Source organism: Oreochromis niloticus, linkage group LG14 (genome assembly GCF_001858045.2).
Source record: "Oreochromis niloticus isolate F11D_XX linkage group LG14, O_niloticus_UMD_NMBU, whole genome shotgun sequence".
Classification (NCBI taxonomy): domain Eukaryota; kingdom Metazoa; phylum Chordata; class Actinopteri; order Cichliformes; family Cichlidae; genus Oreochromis; species Oreochromis niloticus.
The window spans coordinates 4,886,895-4,904,595 of record NC_031979.2 but is presented as its reverse complement, the minus strand read 5'-3'; the positions used below and the strand labels follow the sequence as shown (position 1 = coordinate 4,904,595).

Genomic DNA, 17,701 nt, shown 5'->3' with positions numbered 1-17,701 from the left:
TAGGACATACTCTGACAGTTAAAGTACCACATGCAGTAACTTCAATACTGCTACAAGCAAACCTGTCGTACCTTACACATGCCAGACAACTATCACATGTGGGCATTCTGTTGTCACAATCCCACATAACGATAGAAAAGTCTGGACAGCTGAATCCAAGCACACTTTTAGCTACACCGGATGATGGCCAACCGCACTGTTGTATGCAGAAGTTAGATGAGGAAACGAAACCACGAGCTGATATTTATAGCACACCACAGCCTGGCTTCCTTGACATTTTTGTAGACGGCTCAGCATCTAAAGATAGTTTTGGTCGGAACTGTGTAGGTTATGCTGTGACAACTCGTGACACCATCATAGAAGCGAAACCACTACCTTCCTCACACTCAGCACAAAGTGCAGAATTAACAGCTGTAATAAGAGCATGTGAACTGCATAAGGAACAGAATATCAACATTCATACTGATAGCCAATATGTCTATTCAGCTGTACATCATTTTGCCAAGATATGGCAGAATAGAGGTATGGTGACGTCAACAGGACGCCCAGTTCAGCACGGAAGTTTACTTAAAAGACTGCTAGAAGTAATAACCTTACCGAGCAAACTAGCCTTATGCAAATGTGCTGCACATCAAACGGATGTGTCAGACATAACCAAAGGAAACAATTTTGCAGACAAAGCAGCGAAGGCAGCTGCGAAATAAAACAGTGCACTAACAGTGGAAACAAACACACAGATACCAATAGACATTCTGAAGAATGAACAAAAATCAGCTCCATTAAATGAACAAAAGAAATGGTTAAAGTGCGGAGCAATTTTACGAGATGACCTGATGATGTGCGACGGAAAACCAATACTACCAAAGTCCTTAAATAAAACAGCGGCCCTGGTGACACATGGAGTTACTCATGTGTCAACAGGAGGGATAGTAACTATAGTCACTAAACACTTCTATACTATAAATTTCGAAACTTCAGCAAAAGAATTTGTAAGAACATGCATGACCTGCCAAAGACATAACTCACAAGGGAATTTAAGACCAAGAAGAGGTCATTTCCCTACACCGCCTCATCCTTTTCATACAATACACATGGATTTCATTGAACTAAATGAATGTCAAGGCTCAAAATACGCATTAGTGATCATAGATGTATTCTCAAAATGGCCTGAAATCTATCCAGTAAAGAAAGCAGATGCCATTTCAGTTGCTAAATGTTTGTGTAACCACTTTATTCCAACTTATGGCATCCCAACTCTGATGAGATCAGACAATGGGACCCATTTTGTAAATGATGTAATTAACAAAGTCTCAGAAGCACTAGGATTTAATATCAAAAACCACTGTGCCTATCATCCACAAAGTGCAGGATTAGTAGAAAGAACAAATGGTACAATCAAGCAGAGACTAAGGAAGTGTATGGAAGAAACAGGAAGACCGTGGCCTGAATGTGTAGGCCTGGTAAAAATGTGGATGAGATTAACACAAGGATCTCAGAAGCTCACACCGTTTGAGATCATCCATGGTAGAACATTTCCACTACCTATAACGAGTGAACCTTTAACTAAATCTTTTAGAGAAACCACATTAGCAGAATGGATGACTAAACTGCTAGAAAACAAAGAAATTGTGCTGAATAACAAACTGCCAGAGGACTTTTCTCCAGTATCTTGCAGGTTGAAGCCAGGTGATTGGATCCTAATCAAGGTGCTCCAGAGGAAAAATTGGAGTTCACCCCGTTGGGAAGGACCTTACCAAGTGCTTCTAACCACTCCCACAGCATGTAAGATCGCGGAGCGACCATCCTGGATACATCAAAGCCACTGTAAGAAAGTGAGTGAGAGCATAGACTAACTAGACGCCGACGCCCCTGCCCTCTGGTGATCCGAAAGGTGGAGGAAGGGCTGATTGGGTATATCCCGCCTTTTTGCTTCTTGCCTTTGGTCTACTTATCAGAGGGGTCAGGTGTATCAGGTCATCATGAAGCTGCTTTTGATCTCACTGACATTGGCAGCCCTGGTCGCAGGATGTCTAATACTGCTCAGGAAGAACGATGGACCTCGCAAGAAAAGAGCCTGGACACATGATAATTCACATCACTATACAATGATACAAGACAATATCCACCCTTGGATGAACAACGCATGGTATCGGTACATACATGACAGCACACCCACCAAAGACTGTTATGTCTGCTCACATATGCCACCAACAACACAATATGCAACATTGTATGGCAAAGCAATGAACATGACTCAGGTGAAGTGTGCAGCAAGCTACGCCAGTCTCGGGTATCAGTACTCTGGAATTGTGATCAACCACAACAAACCTTCGAAAATAGGATTACGAAATGGCACGTGCGATGAATGGTTCTGGGTCGACCTGAAGGTGAAACAAAGGAACAAGGCTGGGTCATTTCCAGTCTTTCTCGAGAACCCTGGAAATTGGGATCATACCTTGTGCTACCGCCAGTCTAAGGGAACTATAGACATGGGAAACGCCACCAACTGCAAAGCAGTAGTGACGCATGCTCTTGGAGGACCAGTGAAGAACAATGACATTTCCAATGGCACCTATTGGGTGCAGGGAATGGCCTGGCTATGTGGACAGCGGGCCTATTTCACTCTCCCCCAGAACTGGACGGGTATGTGTGCTCCAATCTTCATATCTGATCACACGTTTAAAATAACTACCGACGATACATCACTCAAAAGAGGGAAGAGATCAGTTGACACTCCAGACCCGAAACCACATGACCCAATATGGGGCTCTGACGTCCCACAGGAATTCAAGCTTTGGACTACAGGACAGAAAGTGCTGCACTCACTCTTTCCGTGGGTAGGCACAGGGAAAAATGCGCTGAGGATCGAGACATTGAACTATCGATTTGGATTGTTCCTGAATACATCATGTCGAGTCAATGACCAGCAAAACGAGGAGATAGATGCCCTGCGAATAATGGTCATGCAACATCAAGTGGCGCTTGATATTGTGCTGGCTGAAAAAGGAGGATTATGTGTGCTTTTTAACACCACCTGTTGCACTTACATACCTGACAACATACATTCTAGTAACATGACGGATGCATTAAAAGTTCTAAAAAGGCTTCAGAATGTGCAGTCAAAGGAATATGTAGACGGGGGTACAGATTGGTTGAGATGGTTGCTAAATGGCTCATGGACTGTTTTGCTGTATAAAGGTCTAATATTCATAGGACTCTTACTTGTATTATTCTGTGTATTCTCCACATGTATTCTCCCTTGTCTCAGGAAGATGATTTCCAAAATGATTTCCACATCATTGATAGCTTATGTTACTGTACCACTGGATGACAAAAATGATCTGAGTAACAGTGAAGATAACTTTGAAGACGAAGATGTCTATGTGTAAGAAGAAAATCTTAAAGATGACCTGTGAAGCTAGATTGCAATATAAGTAACACATAATGATGACATGTTTGAAAATGCTAGGAGCAAGAGAACATGTTCGGAAATAAAGTGTGAAACGTGTTTAAATGAGCTAAAACAGGAGGGAATGTTAAAGGATTTTTATATGTATTCTGCTTTATTGTAGTTAAAAACCCCTAGTTGTTTAGCTTCATTTAAATCTCCTATTTTACTGTGTTTCATGACAAAGCTTGCATGAGAAAATACCACAGGTGCCTCCACCCTTGCTGAGTTTGCTGAGATAAGCTTGACTGGTTACTATTTTTAACAGTTTAAATATGTTTCATTGTTATCACCTTGTAAGGAGTTGTTTTACACACAAGGGGCGCCGACCTGACATATTTTAGGAAGGAGCAGGGTATAAATAAAGAGAGAACTGATGTCTCAGTGTGAGTCTCCACTGAGATCACCCATGTATATACATGTTTGAGTTGTCTTTCTTTGCTTGCTGGAAACGATTCTTTGACAGTAATTGTTTTGTGTAATTTTTAACTTTGTTTGTTTGTATGTATTTGTTTGGAAATGTGCTGCCTCTTGGCCAGGACTCCCTTGAAAAAGAGGTTTTTAATCTCAATGGGACATTCCTGGTTAAATAAAGGTTAAATAAAAAATAAAAACCACGCACGCAGCGGACAGAATAGTGAAAAAACAGCATCACACCAGGGATAATACAGCAAGTCTGGATAGCAGAGACTGCTAACGCTCATTAGTCTTCCTGCCTCGTTTAGTAGTACCTTACATGCCGAATAGTCACCATGGACAATAAGCCAGATACAGAAGATAAACAGAAGACTAGATCTCCAGGAACATCTGTGAAGTCATATGTGACCAGATCTGTTGCTAGTTCTTCTAACAGCTCCCGCAAGTCTTCAGCAAGCTTAGCTGCAGCTAAAGCACGCGCAAGAGCCGAAGCAGTGCGTGCTCGCTCCACCTTTGTCAAAAAAGAAACTGAACTCATGGTGGAAAAGGCCCAGTTGAGAGTAGAAGAGGCACGCATGGAGGCTGCTCTGGCCACACTGAAGCAAGAGAAAGAAGTTGCAGCGGCTTTAGCTGAGGCAGAGGTTTTGGAATCAGCTGCAGCAGAACTCTGCTCTAAACAAGATCTCAGGGCAGTGGACATCATAGGAATTCCCCCTGACTCCACAGAAAAAAGAACAAATGATTATGTTGAGTGTCACTCCAGAATGCACTCTAGTCAGCTGTCATTGCCCGGCCTTGAGTCCCACATCACCTCCAGTCGGCCACGCGATTTCTCTCATGCTCCACCACTCCAGGACAACGAACTGAATCCCATTCATGCAGCCACTGATAGACTGAGCTCCACTCCAGCTCATGTCAAGTGCCATACTACCTCTGAAGAAAATGGTGTGAAGCATCCACCTGCCCAGAATTACCCGGGGATTTATCCATGTAGTGTCACCCCCCTGCAGGAACCTCAACCACACACACATCCTCTTAGAATGCAAGCAGAGCAGCCCTCTGCTCTGAACCATACCGGCATTAATGACTTTGCTGTCTACATGGCTCGCCAGGAACTTGTGACATCCAGGATGACAAAGTTTGATGATCGTCCAGAGAATTATTGGGGCTGGAAGTCTACCTTCATGAACATCATCAAAGGGCTGAAACTCACCTGCAACGAAGAGCTCGACCTTCTCACTAGATGGTTAGGTCCTCAATCATCTGAGCAAGTCAGGAGAATTAGAGCTGTTCATGTCAATGACCCCGCTGCAGGGCTCAGGATGGCGTGGATGCGACTTGAAGAGAACTACGGGTCTCCTGAAATAATTGAGAAAGCTCTGCTGGACAAACTGGAGAGATTTCCTAAGATCAGCAACAGGGACCCTCTCAACCTGAGAGAGCTTGGTGACTTGTTAAGGGAGTTGGACTCAGCAAAGTTAGGTTGTTTGCCTGGGCTCGCCTATCTGGATACCTCTCGCAGCATTAACCCAATAGTGGAGAAACTACCGTATGGCCTTCAGGAAAAATGGATGACACAAGGCAGTGCGTACAAGCTGCAAAACCAAGGCCAGTTTCCACCATTCTCATTCTTCGCTGACTTTGTCTGCAAAGAAGCCCGCACTCGTAATGATCCAAGTTTTGCATTTAGCTCATTTGGGATGACAACAGTGAAACCAGAAAACTCCCCTAAAAGGTACACGCATTCAAGGAGCCAGGTCTCATCCAACAAAACAGAGATTACATCAACATCTGCCATCAAGCCCACAGAGTCAGCTAGCAGTAAGTTGGATGTGGACAGACAAAAAAACCCCACCCTCTCAAGCAGTGTAGGGGCTTCCGAGCTAAGACTCTAGATGAACGCAAAACGTTCCTGCGAGATAGTGGAGTTTGTTTCAGATGCTGCTCCTCAACTGAACACGTTGCTAAAGACTGCAAAACAATCATTCACTGTAAAGAGTGTAACAGTGACAGGCACGTCACAGCGCTTCATCCAGGACCAGCTCCATGGGCTGTCAAAGACCCTGAGGATGAGCATGGTGGGGAGGAAAATGAAGCGGCTTCTCCAGACATAATATCCAAATGCACAGAAGTGTGTGGAATTGCCAATAACTCCTGCTCTTGCTCTAAAATCTGCCTCATAAAAGTGCATCCTAGAGGACAACCAGAAAGATCTATAAAAGTCTATGCCGTACTTGATGACCAGAGCAATAGGTCTCTTGCTCGGTCCAAATTCTTCGACCTGTTTGGCCTCAAGGGTACCGGTTCTCCCTACACGCTGCGCACATGTGCTGGAGTCACTGAGTTATCTGGCCGAAGAGGAGTTGGATTTGTGGCTCAGCCATTGGATGGACGTCTCAGCATTCCTCTTCCCACACTTATTGAGTGTAGCCATATCCCAGATGATAGGTCGGAGATACCTACTCCTGATGTAGTCAAACACCACCCACACCTAAAGTCTATCACTCATCTCATCCCTGAACTTGATCCAAATGCACAAATTCTCCTTCTGCTGGGTAGGGATGTATTACAAGTCCATAAAGTGAGAGACCAACGCAACGGGCCCAATAATGCACCCTATGCCCAAAGGCTGGACCTTGGCTGGGTCGTAGTTGGAGACGTCTGTTTGGGAGCAGCTCACAAGCCGAAAGCAGTTAATGTCTGCCGGACTAACGTTCTGGAGAATGGGTGTCACTCTCATTTCAGTCCATGTCCCAACCACCTAGTTGTGAAAGAGAAGCTTACAACAAGGACAGGCATAAGACCTCTCAACTCTCAAACCCTGTCACACTTTCATCCTCTGGACAGTCTGTTTCAGAACTCTGATGATCATTCACTTGGCAACAAAATCTTTGAAAGAACAGAGAATGACAATGAAGTTGCCCCATCTATTGAGGACAAACGGTTCATTCAGTTGATGGATAATGAGATGTTCATAGACGATGCTAACAGTTGGGTAGCTCCCCTTCCCTTTCGCATGCCAAGACCACGGCTGCCTAACAACAGAGAACAAGCTCTGACTCGTTTCACCAGTCTCTACAAAACTCTAGAAAGGAAACCTGAGATGAGGAGACATTTTCTGGCTTTCATGCAGAATATCTTTGATCGAGATCATGCTGAAACAGCTCCAACACTCAACGATGGAAATGAATGCTGGTACCTTCCCAGTTTTGGCGTCTATCATCCACGCAAGCCTGGCCAGATCCGAGTTGTGTTTGATTCAAGCGCTCCTTATCTTGGCATCTCCTTGAACGATGTGCTGTTGACAGGGCCAGACTTAAATAACAGTCTGCTGGGAGTCCTAATGCGGTTTAGGCATGAACAGGTAGCCATCACAGCAGATATTGAGCAGATGTTTCACAGCTTTGTTGTCAGGGAAGGCCACAGGAACTTCCTCAGATTTCTGTGGTTCAGAGACAATGACATCGCGAAGGAAGTTGTGGAATATCGCATGAGAGTCCATGTGTTTGGCAACCGCCCCTCTCCAGCTGTTGCTACTTATGGGCTCCGGAGAGCAGCTTTACATGGAGAGAGCGAGTTTGGGGAAGAGGCAAAGGAGTTCATACACAGGAACTTCTACGTTGATGATGCACTCAAGTCACTGCCATCTGCAACAGCAGCTATCAGTCTTCTCAAGGCAGCCCAAGGCATGCTTGCCATCTCCAACTTGAGACTTCATAAAATAGCATCCAATTGCCTAACTGTCATGCAGGCTTTCCCATCAACAGATCATGCAAAAGACTTGAAAAATCTTGACCTGGACAAAGATTCACCTCCTTTGCAGCGAAGTCTTGGATTAAGCTGGGACCTTGTGAATGACACTTTTACATTCCGTGTTGCCAGGAGCGAGAAGCCATTCACCCGAAGAGGAGTTCTTGCAACCATCAATAGTTTGTTTGATCCACTTGGTCTCGTAACTCCCGTTACTATTCAAGGAACGCTCTTGTTGCAGCAGCTCACTCGTGACAGCAGTGACTGGGATGCTCCCCTCCCGTCTGAAAAGGCAACAGAGTGGATTACCTGGAGGGATTCACTGCAGGATTTGGAACAGTTTGCAATTCCCCGAGCCTACATTGCTACGTCTCTGTCCACTGCACAACGTACAGAGATCCACATCTTCTCGGATGCTTCCACCAAGGCCATTGCAGCTGTGGCATATCTCAAAGTGGAAGATGTGGAAGGTAAATGTCATGTAGGTTTCATAATGGGGAAAGCCAAGTTAGCCCCCGTGCCATTCCACACTATTCCCAGGCTGGAATTAGGTGCTGCTGTTCTGGCAGTGGAAATTGCTGAGCTGCTTGTGAAAGAGCTGGACATTAGTCTTGATAGTCTGAAGTTCTATACTGACAGCAAGGTGGTGCTGGGGTATATTTACAATGAAAGCAGGAGATTTTATGTGTATGTCAGCAACAGAGTGGAACGGATAAGGAAGTTCTCACGCCCTGAACAGTGGCAATATGTCCACACTGATGACAACCCTGCAGATGTTGCCACCAGGTCAGTGCCTCCAGCTCATCTCTTAAGCACCAACTGGCTTACAGGTCCCCATTTTCTGAGACGTTCTGGGGACACAGACTCAGGTAAAGAAACATCCTATGACCTCACTGATCCAGACTCTGATACAGAGGTCAGAAGCCACATCACTACTGTTGCAAACCCCCATAGGAGTATGGGGTCGCATCGATTTGAAAGATTCTCCATGTGGCAAACCCTTGTCAGAGCTGTGGCCTCCCTAATCCACATCGTCCAATCCTTCAAGTCTGAGAAGGACAGCAATGGGCAAGATTGCAAAGGCTGGCATCACTGTCTGAAGCCACACAAAATGGATACACTGTCACAAGCAAAGCATACCATTATTGGATGTGTACAAAGGGAGACATACCAAGTGGAAGTGTCTTGTTTGGAGAAAGGCGAAGTAATTCCTAAAAACAGTCCTCTGAGGAAGCTCAGGCCAATTCTTGATGATAGCAAACTTTTAAGAGTTGGTGGGCGGCTCCAGCATGCTTCAATCGAGACACATGAAAAACATCCTCTCATCATTCCTGGTCGCAGCCACGTAGCTACTCTACTTATAAACTACTACCATGAGCGGGTTCACCATCAAGGCAGAGTTTTTACTGAGGGAGCTATCTGCACGGCTGGCATCTGGATTGTAGGGGCAAAGACATGTATCTCCAGAAACCTGCACAAGTGTGTTACATGCAACAAACTTCGTGGTAGACCCGCAGAGCAGAAGATGGCAAATCTTCCACCCGATCGTCTCAGCACTGAACCCCCATTTACAAATGTGGGTCTGGATGTATTCGGCCCCTGGAATGTCTCCACCCGTCGCACCCGAGGTGGTGCAGCAAACTCTAAAAGGTGGGCAGTACTCTTCACGTGTTTAAGTGTTCGTGCTGTGCATATTGAGCTCATAGAGTCAATGGACACATCGAGCTTCATTAATGCTCTACAGCGGTTCTTTGCTATGCGTGGTCCTGTGAAGATGATCCACTCTGACTGTGGCACAAACTTTAAGGGAGCTTGCAGAGAACTTCGAATTCTCCTACGGGATGAAACCGACATCTCAAGGTACCTCAGTGAGGAAGGATGCACATGGCTGTTCAACCCACCTCATTCTTCCCATATGGGAGGAGTGTGGGAAAGAATGATTGGGGTTTCGAGACGGATTCTTGACTCTATGCTTTCTCAGATCAGTCCCTCGCATTTCACTCATGAAGTGCTTTCGACCCTTATGGCTGAAGTAGGAGCGATAATAAATGCAAGACCTCTTGCTCCCATCTCAAGTGATCCAGATTCACCGTTTCTTCTGACTCCAGCAATGATCTTGACACAGAAGGTCTGCGCCCCTCTTGCTCCTCCAGGATCATTTGAAGCTACAGATATGTATCGTCAGCAGTGGAAACGTGTCCAGCACTTGGCGAATACATTTTGGGAGAGATGGAGGCGAGAATATCTCTCTACTCTTCAAAGTCGAAGCAAGTGGCAAAATAGTCAGCCCAATGTCAAGGAAGGGGACTTGGTGTTGCTCAAAGACCCTCAGGTAAAAAGAAATCAGTGGCCAATGGCTCTTGTCACCAAGGCTTACCCAGACAGCGATGGACAGGTCAGGAAACTCGAACTGAAGGTCACGAAAGGAGGTAACGTTAAGACCTTTAGACCAGTAACCGAAGTAGTGGTACTTTTGTCTATCTGATTATCTACCATGGACAGTCAATGTGTTGTTTTCTTTAGTTGATTGGACTGCTAAGAAATTGATAGTGGTATTGTGTTCAATACCAGGAAGGGAGTGTAATGTTATGTGCACGTTGAGAATTTTAGCATCTCCTAGTGGTTAGTTGGAGACTGCGGTCAAGTGAATTTTTATGTGGTGTGGCTTGTATTCCTATTGGATGTTTAGGGTCACATGAGTGGGGTAATACAGGAAGAGTTTCCTATTGGATGTTTAGAGTCACATGAGTGGGGTAATGCAGGAAGCCATTTTAGTATGGGGATTTGCACAATGAGGCGTACCAGAAGTCTCTCCGTTTAATCCTTCAGCATCCACCTGTGTTATGCCATGGAGAAGCTTTGTTTGTAAGTTTGAATTGTGTTTCATCTTTATGAGTAGTGAGTGGTGTATATTTTATTGACTTTATGCATATTTGGAGAGATTTATATATAAATGCCTAGATCTGTTCGCCATGTGAAGCAAATGCATAATTCTTCATTGAGCATATTTCTTTTTGTATTTTTGTAGTTTCACAAGTTCTGGGAAAGCACTGTAAGATGTACATTGATGAAGACAAACAAGTAAACAGCCCTCAACTTTACTTTCACGTCTGACTCATCATTCAACGCTACGGCATATGTTTAGCTATCTGTCACTTCGTGTACCAGAACCACGCACGCAGCGGACAGAATAGGGACAGAAAGTAAGGGGCTCTTTGTTAGTCTATTTTTGTTTATAATTCAAAAGCAAACATGATAAAGTTAATATTTTAAAAAAATCCATATCCAATGTTGGGAAGGTTACTTTTAAAATGTATTCCACTACAGATTACAGAATAAATGCCCCAAATGTATTTTGTAATGTATTCCGTTACGTTACTCAATGAGAGTAACGTATTCTGAATACTTTAGATTGCTTAATATGTTATCATGCTTTTTACAACTACATGAATGTGCTATTGCTGTGTGATTTATTACTGTTACTGAAGGTTACTCGCCATATCAATACCAACTAAATTTTTAAATCTTAATATAAAATGAGTAACAGTAGGGTGGACATTAGATAAGGCTGCACTTTTTGCAGCGATCTCTTATAGAAAACTATTCCGTGCGTATGTAAAACAGGTCCGCGGCTCCAAACCGTAGTAAAGGGACCTCTGGCTAATACGTCGGGTTCCGTGTCGGGCTCGTAGCCGAAAAGTAGCTTTATTTTGTTGTCTGAGTCAACTTTGCTAATGAGAGACCAAGAGAGGGGCTGAAAGGCTGCTCCAATGGAATGTAATGATTTGGAGGAAAACGCGAACACAGTGAGTCGAGTCTTAATAGCTTACTTACAACTGGGCTCGTCAGGCATTCTTTTTGGCTGCAGTGGTTATTATTATAGTTGCATTTTTCCATCTTCCCTTTCTGGTCGGTGGCAACTCATACTTTTCGACTCTCCTTTTTCTCCCTCCATGGCGCTCACAGACACATAACGGGTATGGCAGTCCATTCTCCATGCAGGATGGACTACATTGCCAATGCTGTACACTCTTTAGGGCTATGCCTGTAACACTCCTATTTCCTCCTATTGACATTATATTAAATAATATTTTGAATAAATTAAAAAAAAAAAATTTCTTCACGTTATTTTGTAGGCCCGCAAGTAGAGGTGACATGGGCCGCGAGGTTGAGACACAGGCATTAGAGCCTCTTAATGCTTGTTTTGTTTTGGTTTCCACCGGTGTGGAATTACGAAAAATAGAGAAGGCATAGCCTAACACAGGAGTTCTGTGTTCGGCTAGAACTGGGCGAACCTATATAGATGACAACCGGAAGGATCATGTCTGGAGGCGTGGCCCTGCTCCTGAAATTCAGATACATAATCTTCAAAAACAGGATGTGACAAGTGATAATAATAACAACTGTCCATCCTCCAGGATCCCCCCACCCAAGGGAAATACACCGCTCTCAAGGCGCTGCTGCGCTACTCCCTCTCAGATGCAGAGCACCCGAGAAACTCCTCTCTCTCTTGGGCCTCGAGTTTGCTAGAAATGGATGACGGCGTATTCATCTTCACTCACCTCATCCTCTGACAGTTACTGGTGCAAGCTTGCCTCGCCAACTCCCCACTCCTGGCCGAAGGATTACCACTCACTTGCAGAAGAAGCGGATCGCATTTTCCTGGCTACTACGAGCTTCGGCATCCAGGCGATAGTTCCCAACTCACCGACGGCATCTCCCCCACCGATTCTCCCGGGGGCCTCCAACTCATCGATGGTGGCTGGGATCGCAGCATGGTGGCACCGCGGAAAAGGGCCGCGGAAAAGGGCGCTGTCATGCTGATGACAGCGCCGTGCGGCCTTTGTAGGGAAACAAACCCGCCAGCGCTCCGTAGCGACTCTGACCCTGCGGTCAGAGTCGCAGGGTCAGAGTCCTCTATAAAGAGCTACTCTTTATAGAGGACTCACGCTCGGGGACAGGTTTTCTCGTTGACTCCAGCTCCCAGAAGAGCCTCAGGAACTCTCATGCACAGAACAGATTTTCGCCTTAAGAAACATCATCGAACAGTGCGTCGAGTACCGGCAACAGCTCGCCATCAATTTCATCGATTTCAGGCCTTTGATAGCATCCACCACGATTCTCTTTGGCAGATCCTGCGCTTGTACGGTGTCCCTACCATCTTCATCAACATCTTCAAGGACCTGTACTTGCGATCATGCTGTTGCATTAAGACCGGAAATGGCCATACCGACTTCTTCGAGATCACCACCGGCGTCAGGCAGGGCTGCATCCTGTCACCTCTGCTTTTTCTCGTTGCCCTCGACTACGTCATGCGGTGAGCTGGTGCCCGTATAGGAGCTGGCGTCCATTGGTCTGATCAAGACTGTCTTGGCGACCTTGATTTCACTGACGATATCGCCCTACTTGAGGAAGACGAGCTGAAGCTACAGCAAGGAATGACCCATCTAAGAAGAGAAGCCGGCAAGATTGGCCTGAGGATGAGCTCTGAAAAGTCGAAGATCATGCACGTCAGCTCCAAGGACACACGACGGGGGATCTACATCGGGACACAGCAGCTAGAAGAAGTGGAGAAATTCACCTACCTCAGTAGCGTGATTTCCCATGACGGCGATGCGGAGGTGGATGTCAAATGCCGCACTGGAAAGGCGGCTGCGTATTTCGGAGGATCAACAAGATCTGGTCCTCCCCAACCATCTCCCTCAAGATCAAACTCTGCTTGCTTAATTGGATCGCGATCCCAACCACCATTTATGCCAGCGAGACTTGGAAGGTGTCGGCCTGCATCAACACCAAGCTCGACGTCTTTCAGCAGCGATGTTTTCGCCGGATTCTGCAGATCCGCTACACCGACCACATCACCAACGAGGAGGTCCTGCAAAGGAGTGGCACGGTCAAACTTCACAACATCGTTGGACGCCAAAGACTCTGACTGGCCGGCCATATCCTCCACATGGATGACGCACGGATTCCAAGAACAGCGATGCGCTACTTTAAAAGAGACAACCATAAGAGAATTTTTAAAACAATCCTAAAATGTACAGGTAGCCAGTGGAGTGAAATTAAAATGGGGGATAATGTGCTCAGACTTTTTTGTTCCAGTTAAAAGATGTGCTGCAGCATTTTGCACAACCTGCAGACGCCTAATGGATGCATCACTAGCCCCACAATAAAGTACGTTACAATAATCCAGCCTAGATGTAACAAAGACATGGATGACTGTCTCAAAAAGCTGTTTAGGTAAGATGGGCTTTATTTTGGCTAATTGCCTCAAATGAAAAAAGCTAGATCTTACAACAGCTCTGACCTGGCTTTCAAGTTTAAGATCTGCCTCCATTTAACTCCCAGATTAGTGATGACTGGTTTAACATACTGTGCCAGCGAACCAAGATCTATAGTAGTGGTCTCAGAGGCACCACCAAAAACCATCACTTCTGTTTTCTGCTCATTAAAATGTAAAACGTTCAAAGCCATCCAGGCCCTTATTTCATCAAGGCATCTGAGCAGAGGGTCTACTGAGAAGCCATTTATCTTTTTAAGTGGGAAATAAATCTGGGAGTGATCAGCATAACAGTGGAAAGATATCCTATGTTTCCTGAAAATAGAGCCAAGGGGTAGGAGAAAAGAAACGGGCCTAAAACTGAACCCTATGGGACCCCAAATTGAAGAGAAGCAGCAGAGGATACAAACTCACGAAGTTTCACAGAGAAAGTTCGCTCTGCCAAATAGGATCTAAACCACTGCAGTGCGGTACTCCTAACACCCACCAACTTCTCTAAACGGGAAATTAAAATGTTATGATCCACTGTATCAAAGGCAGCAGTTAAATCTAAAAGCACAATAATAACACAGTCACCTGAGTCAGTTGCTAAAAACACATCATTAAAAACTATTAAAAGGGCAGATTCAGTACTATGTAGAGCTTTAAAACCAGACTGGAAAACTTCTAAAATACAGTGTTCTTCTAAAAAGGACAATAATTGCTTGTAAACTACCTTTTCAAGAATTTTCAAGATAAAAGGCAGTTTGGAAATAGGCCTGTAATTTGCAATAATATCAGGATCGAGAGCAGGTGTCTTGAGTAGAGGCTGAATCGCTGCATGTTTAAGATTCACAGGTACAACACCAGAGGACAAACTACTATTTACAATGGATTGTACAAATGGTGCTATAGTGAGAAAAACCTCTTTGAAAAATCGAGGAGGGAGAGCATCATAAGGGGAACCTGAGGGCTTCAGGTGAGAAACCAAATCCTGCAGGCAGAGCAAAGAAACTGGCTCAAACCTGTGAAAGACAGCAGAGCTAAGGACAGGGATAGAAGGGTCGAGAATGGAATGGGAAATCTGCCCTTTCACAGATGGCACTTTATCTATAAAGAAGTGTAGGAAGTTTTAACAAATTTCCTGAGAGGACTCGACACCAACAGTCTGTGAAGCATGAGGGACCATGTCAATAGTCTTAAATATGGCAATTTGCCTGAATAATAGCAGCAAAATGTTTCCTCTTAGCATCTTTTACAGTTTTCTGATAAGAATTCCAGTAATTCTGTAATATTTGGTATGATACCTGAAGTTTATCCTTCTTCCATTTACGTTCAGCTCTCCTACACTTTCTTCTGGCAGCACGGGTGTCTTCATTCAGCCAGGGTTCAGATTTGGCTTTAACTTGCCTAAGCTTAAAGGGGGGGCACCGAATCTAAAACGGTTTGGCAGACTGAGTAAAACCGCGTGCTCAGCTCTTCTGTATCATTATATATGGAATCAGGAAGGTTGATTCCATATATATATTGTGATTAAAAACCTCTGCACAGATGTAATGTTAACTGGTTAGCAGGAAAATTATATGCAGGTCGTGTAAGTTGTTAAGTTAGGCAAAAATCATGATTATATGTTTTGTCTCCTAGTACCTATGTCATTGCTGGCTATTTGGCAGGCAGGAGTAGGACTCAAAATACACGAAATGGAAATGCAGGACAAACTAAAAGTCAGTTTTATTACTGAATTTATGGTTACAGAATGTATTTACATTAAAAAAAAAATTACTCAGACATGGAAGAAACCAGAACAAACTTACTAGGCAATGAGGAAGAAACTGAGAGGACACAGCAAAAGGGAGAACATTACAAAGGGAAACTGAGAAAAATTTTTACACACACAGGATAATGAGTGGCAATAGGTGGGAGGACAGCTGAAATTAATTACAGATAATTAGACAGATTACTTTTCTACTGGGAATGTGTAACAGTCCATTAGAAAAAGGTAAACAGGAAGCGAATGAATGTTGATGATTACAGATATCTTTATTCGATTAGGAAACATCTCCATCTCCAATATCTGACCTAGTCAAGAACACTCTTGAAAAAATAAATATATTACTGTCAGCCTAAAATCAAGAGACACCAAAATCAAGCATCTACGGAGGAAGGCAAGATGAGCTTGTACCACAGTGATCTGAATGTTTCTACTGATGGAGGAATTCTGAAGTGTAAAGGCCTTTACTCTGCTCAGAATCAGCCAAATGCTGCAAAACGGGTTTCACAGTGCACATGGATAATAAACCAAAGCAAACTGCGAAAGCAAGTTGTTTAGTGACAGCTTTAGCTTAGCTGACTTGACTAAATGGAGCAAAGAATTGGTTAAATCTGTGCATCTCCGGCAGGTTGCGCTCTGCCCGTGCATCTCTGCACACGCCCCGGCCTCTTCGTGAGCGCGCGGCTCGCGGAGCAGCATCAGCAGAGCGGGGGCGCGGATCAGATCGAAGCGGACATTCTGCAGTCATTGTTGGAGGATCGTGCGGAGTTGGACGGACTTTCGTACCAAGGTCTTCTGCAGCGTGGCCGGGTAAGATCCGCGGGAAACCGCATGTCCAGCTCAGGGGCCGGTGGGGGGAAACGGTGCGAAGCGAATGCGGGGGACGGCTCTGGAAAGCCGGCAGTGTATTTTCTTTTCTCCTTACTGAAAACAGGGATGGTGGAGGTGAGATGAGCGCTTACTGCTGCTTGCGCCGTATTACAGCGCAGTAGGTGCGCGCTACCTCACGGTGTGGAGGGAAAACGGTGGTCGGCGGTCTCCGACCATTAGTGGTCCAGTCTCCGCTACAGCCGCCATGACTGAACCGCCGTGTAGCTGTCTCTGCTCCACCGGGACAAGCCCAGCTGTGTGGTACTGGTCATGCAACTTTAGTAGACACACACACACACACACACACACACAAAGCAGGCCTCCGTCGCACCTTTATGTGAATGATTTCTGTAATGCTGTCGCCTACAGCAGCGCTCTGGGAGTGGAGCGAAGATGATAAAAATAATCGTGTTTCATGAGTCCGGACGCGCTCGGGAGAAATCCTCGGATGCTTCTTGTGATGTGATGCAGACGTGCTCTAGTTTCGAGGTTAACGTGTGTTGCTGCAGACATACAGATGGAAGCAACAACTGGGACTGGTTTTAAGTGTCCCGTGGGCATTGGGGGGGGCATCGATATGTAGTGTGTGTGAAGAGAAGCTATGTCATCTAGGTTACTAGCGCCCAGTAAGGGTCTGATCTTCAGGGTGGAGCTGCATTAATGAAAAAGTCGGTAGCTAGCGTGTGCGCAGTACTTTTTACCATGAGCACTGGCAGGGGCGGATCTAGAGAAATTTTCTTAGGGTGGCATGGACATCAAATGGGGTGGCAAAACCAAAACCTTTTTTAAAAAAAAAAAAAACCCTACATATGTAGATATTACATATGGTTAAAAGGAAGTATACATATTCATTAAGTATACAGGTTTCATATAAATATAGTCTAAACTTAATTAATTTTCTGTAGCCCGCATAATTAAACGTTAGAGTTACATGTGAATTTTGATTTTATGTACTGTATGGTAAGCTTGGGTGATATGTAAATATTTTCCAACTGACAATCGTCAGTCCAATAACCAACGATAGGGGATATATTTGTGCAGACTGATGGGCGGAGCAATATAATCGTGCACAGACTGATTTGCGCAATTACAATTTATAAGTTTTGTTTGGAGGGAATATTTTGCCTTCTTTTCTTGTTTGTTTCACTATTAATATAGCTACTTTTGGGATTATTCATTCATTTAT

The 17,701-nt window shown here is 44.7% G+C and overlaps 2 protein-coding genes across 8 annotated transcripts in view; both read left to right on the top strand.

Moving 5' to 3' along the window:
- The first annotated feature begins 1,947 nt into the window (after window positions 1-1,947).
- On the top strand, window positions 1,948-3,397 carry LOC109204919 (uncharacterized). Its single transcript, XM_019367155.2, has 2 exons — window positions 1,948-2,816; window positions 2,858-3,397. Exons 1-2 carry the CDS (start codon window positions 1,980-1,982, stop codon window positions 2,921-2,923), a joined length of 903 nt encoding a protein of 300 aa, XP_019222700.1. The 5' UTR covers window positions 1,948-1,979; the 3' UTR covers window positions 2,924-3,397.
- Window positions 3,398-15,650: 12,253 nt separating this feature from the next.
- Window positions 15,651-17,701, top strand: part of fat3a (FAT atypical cadherin 3a) — a 183,660-nt gene continuing 181,609 nt past the window's right edge. For 5 of the 7 annotated variants that reach the window (XM_013267033.3, XM_025897978.1, XM_025897979.1 and 2 more), the window contains exon 1: window positions 15,651-16,455. The gene's annotated coding sequence lies outside the window, so the exon portion shown is untranslated. The remainder of the gene's footprint in view (window positions 16,456-17,701) is intronic. The other 2 variants (XM_019345095.2, XM_019345093.2) reach the window with 1 other exon arrangement.

Coding starts and splice junctions, on each gene's coding strand:
- LOC109204919 (XM_019367155.2), top strand. CDS start 1,980: ATGAAGCTGCTTTTGATCTCACTGACATTGGCAGCCCTGGTCGCAGGA. Junction 2,817..2,857: donor GGACTACAGGACAGAAAGTG/CTGCACTCACTC, acceptor AGGGAAAAATGC/GCTGAGGATCGAGACATTGA.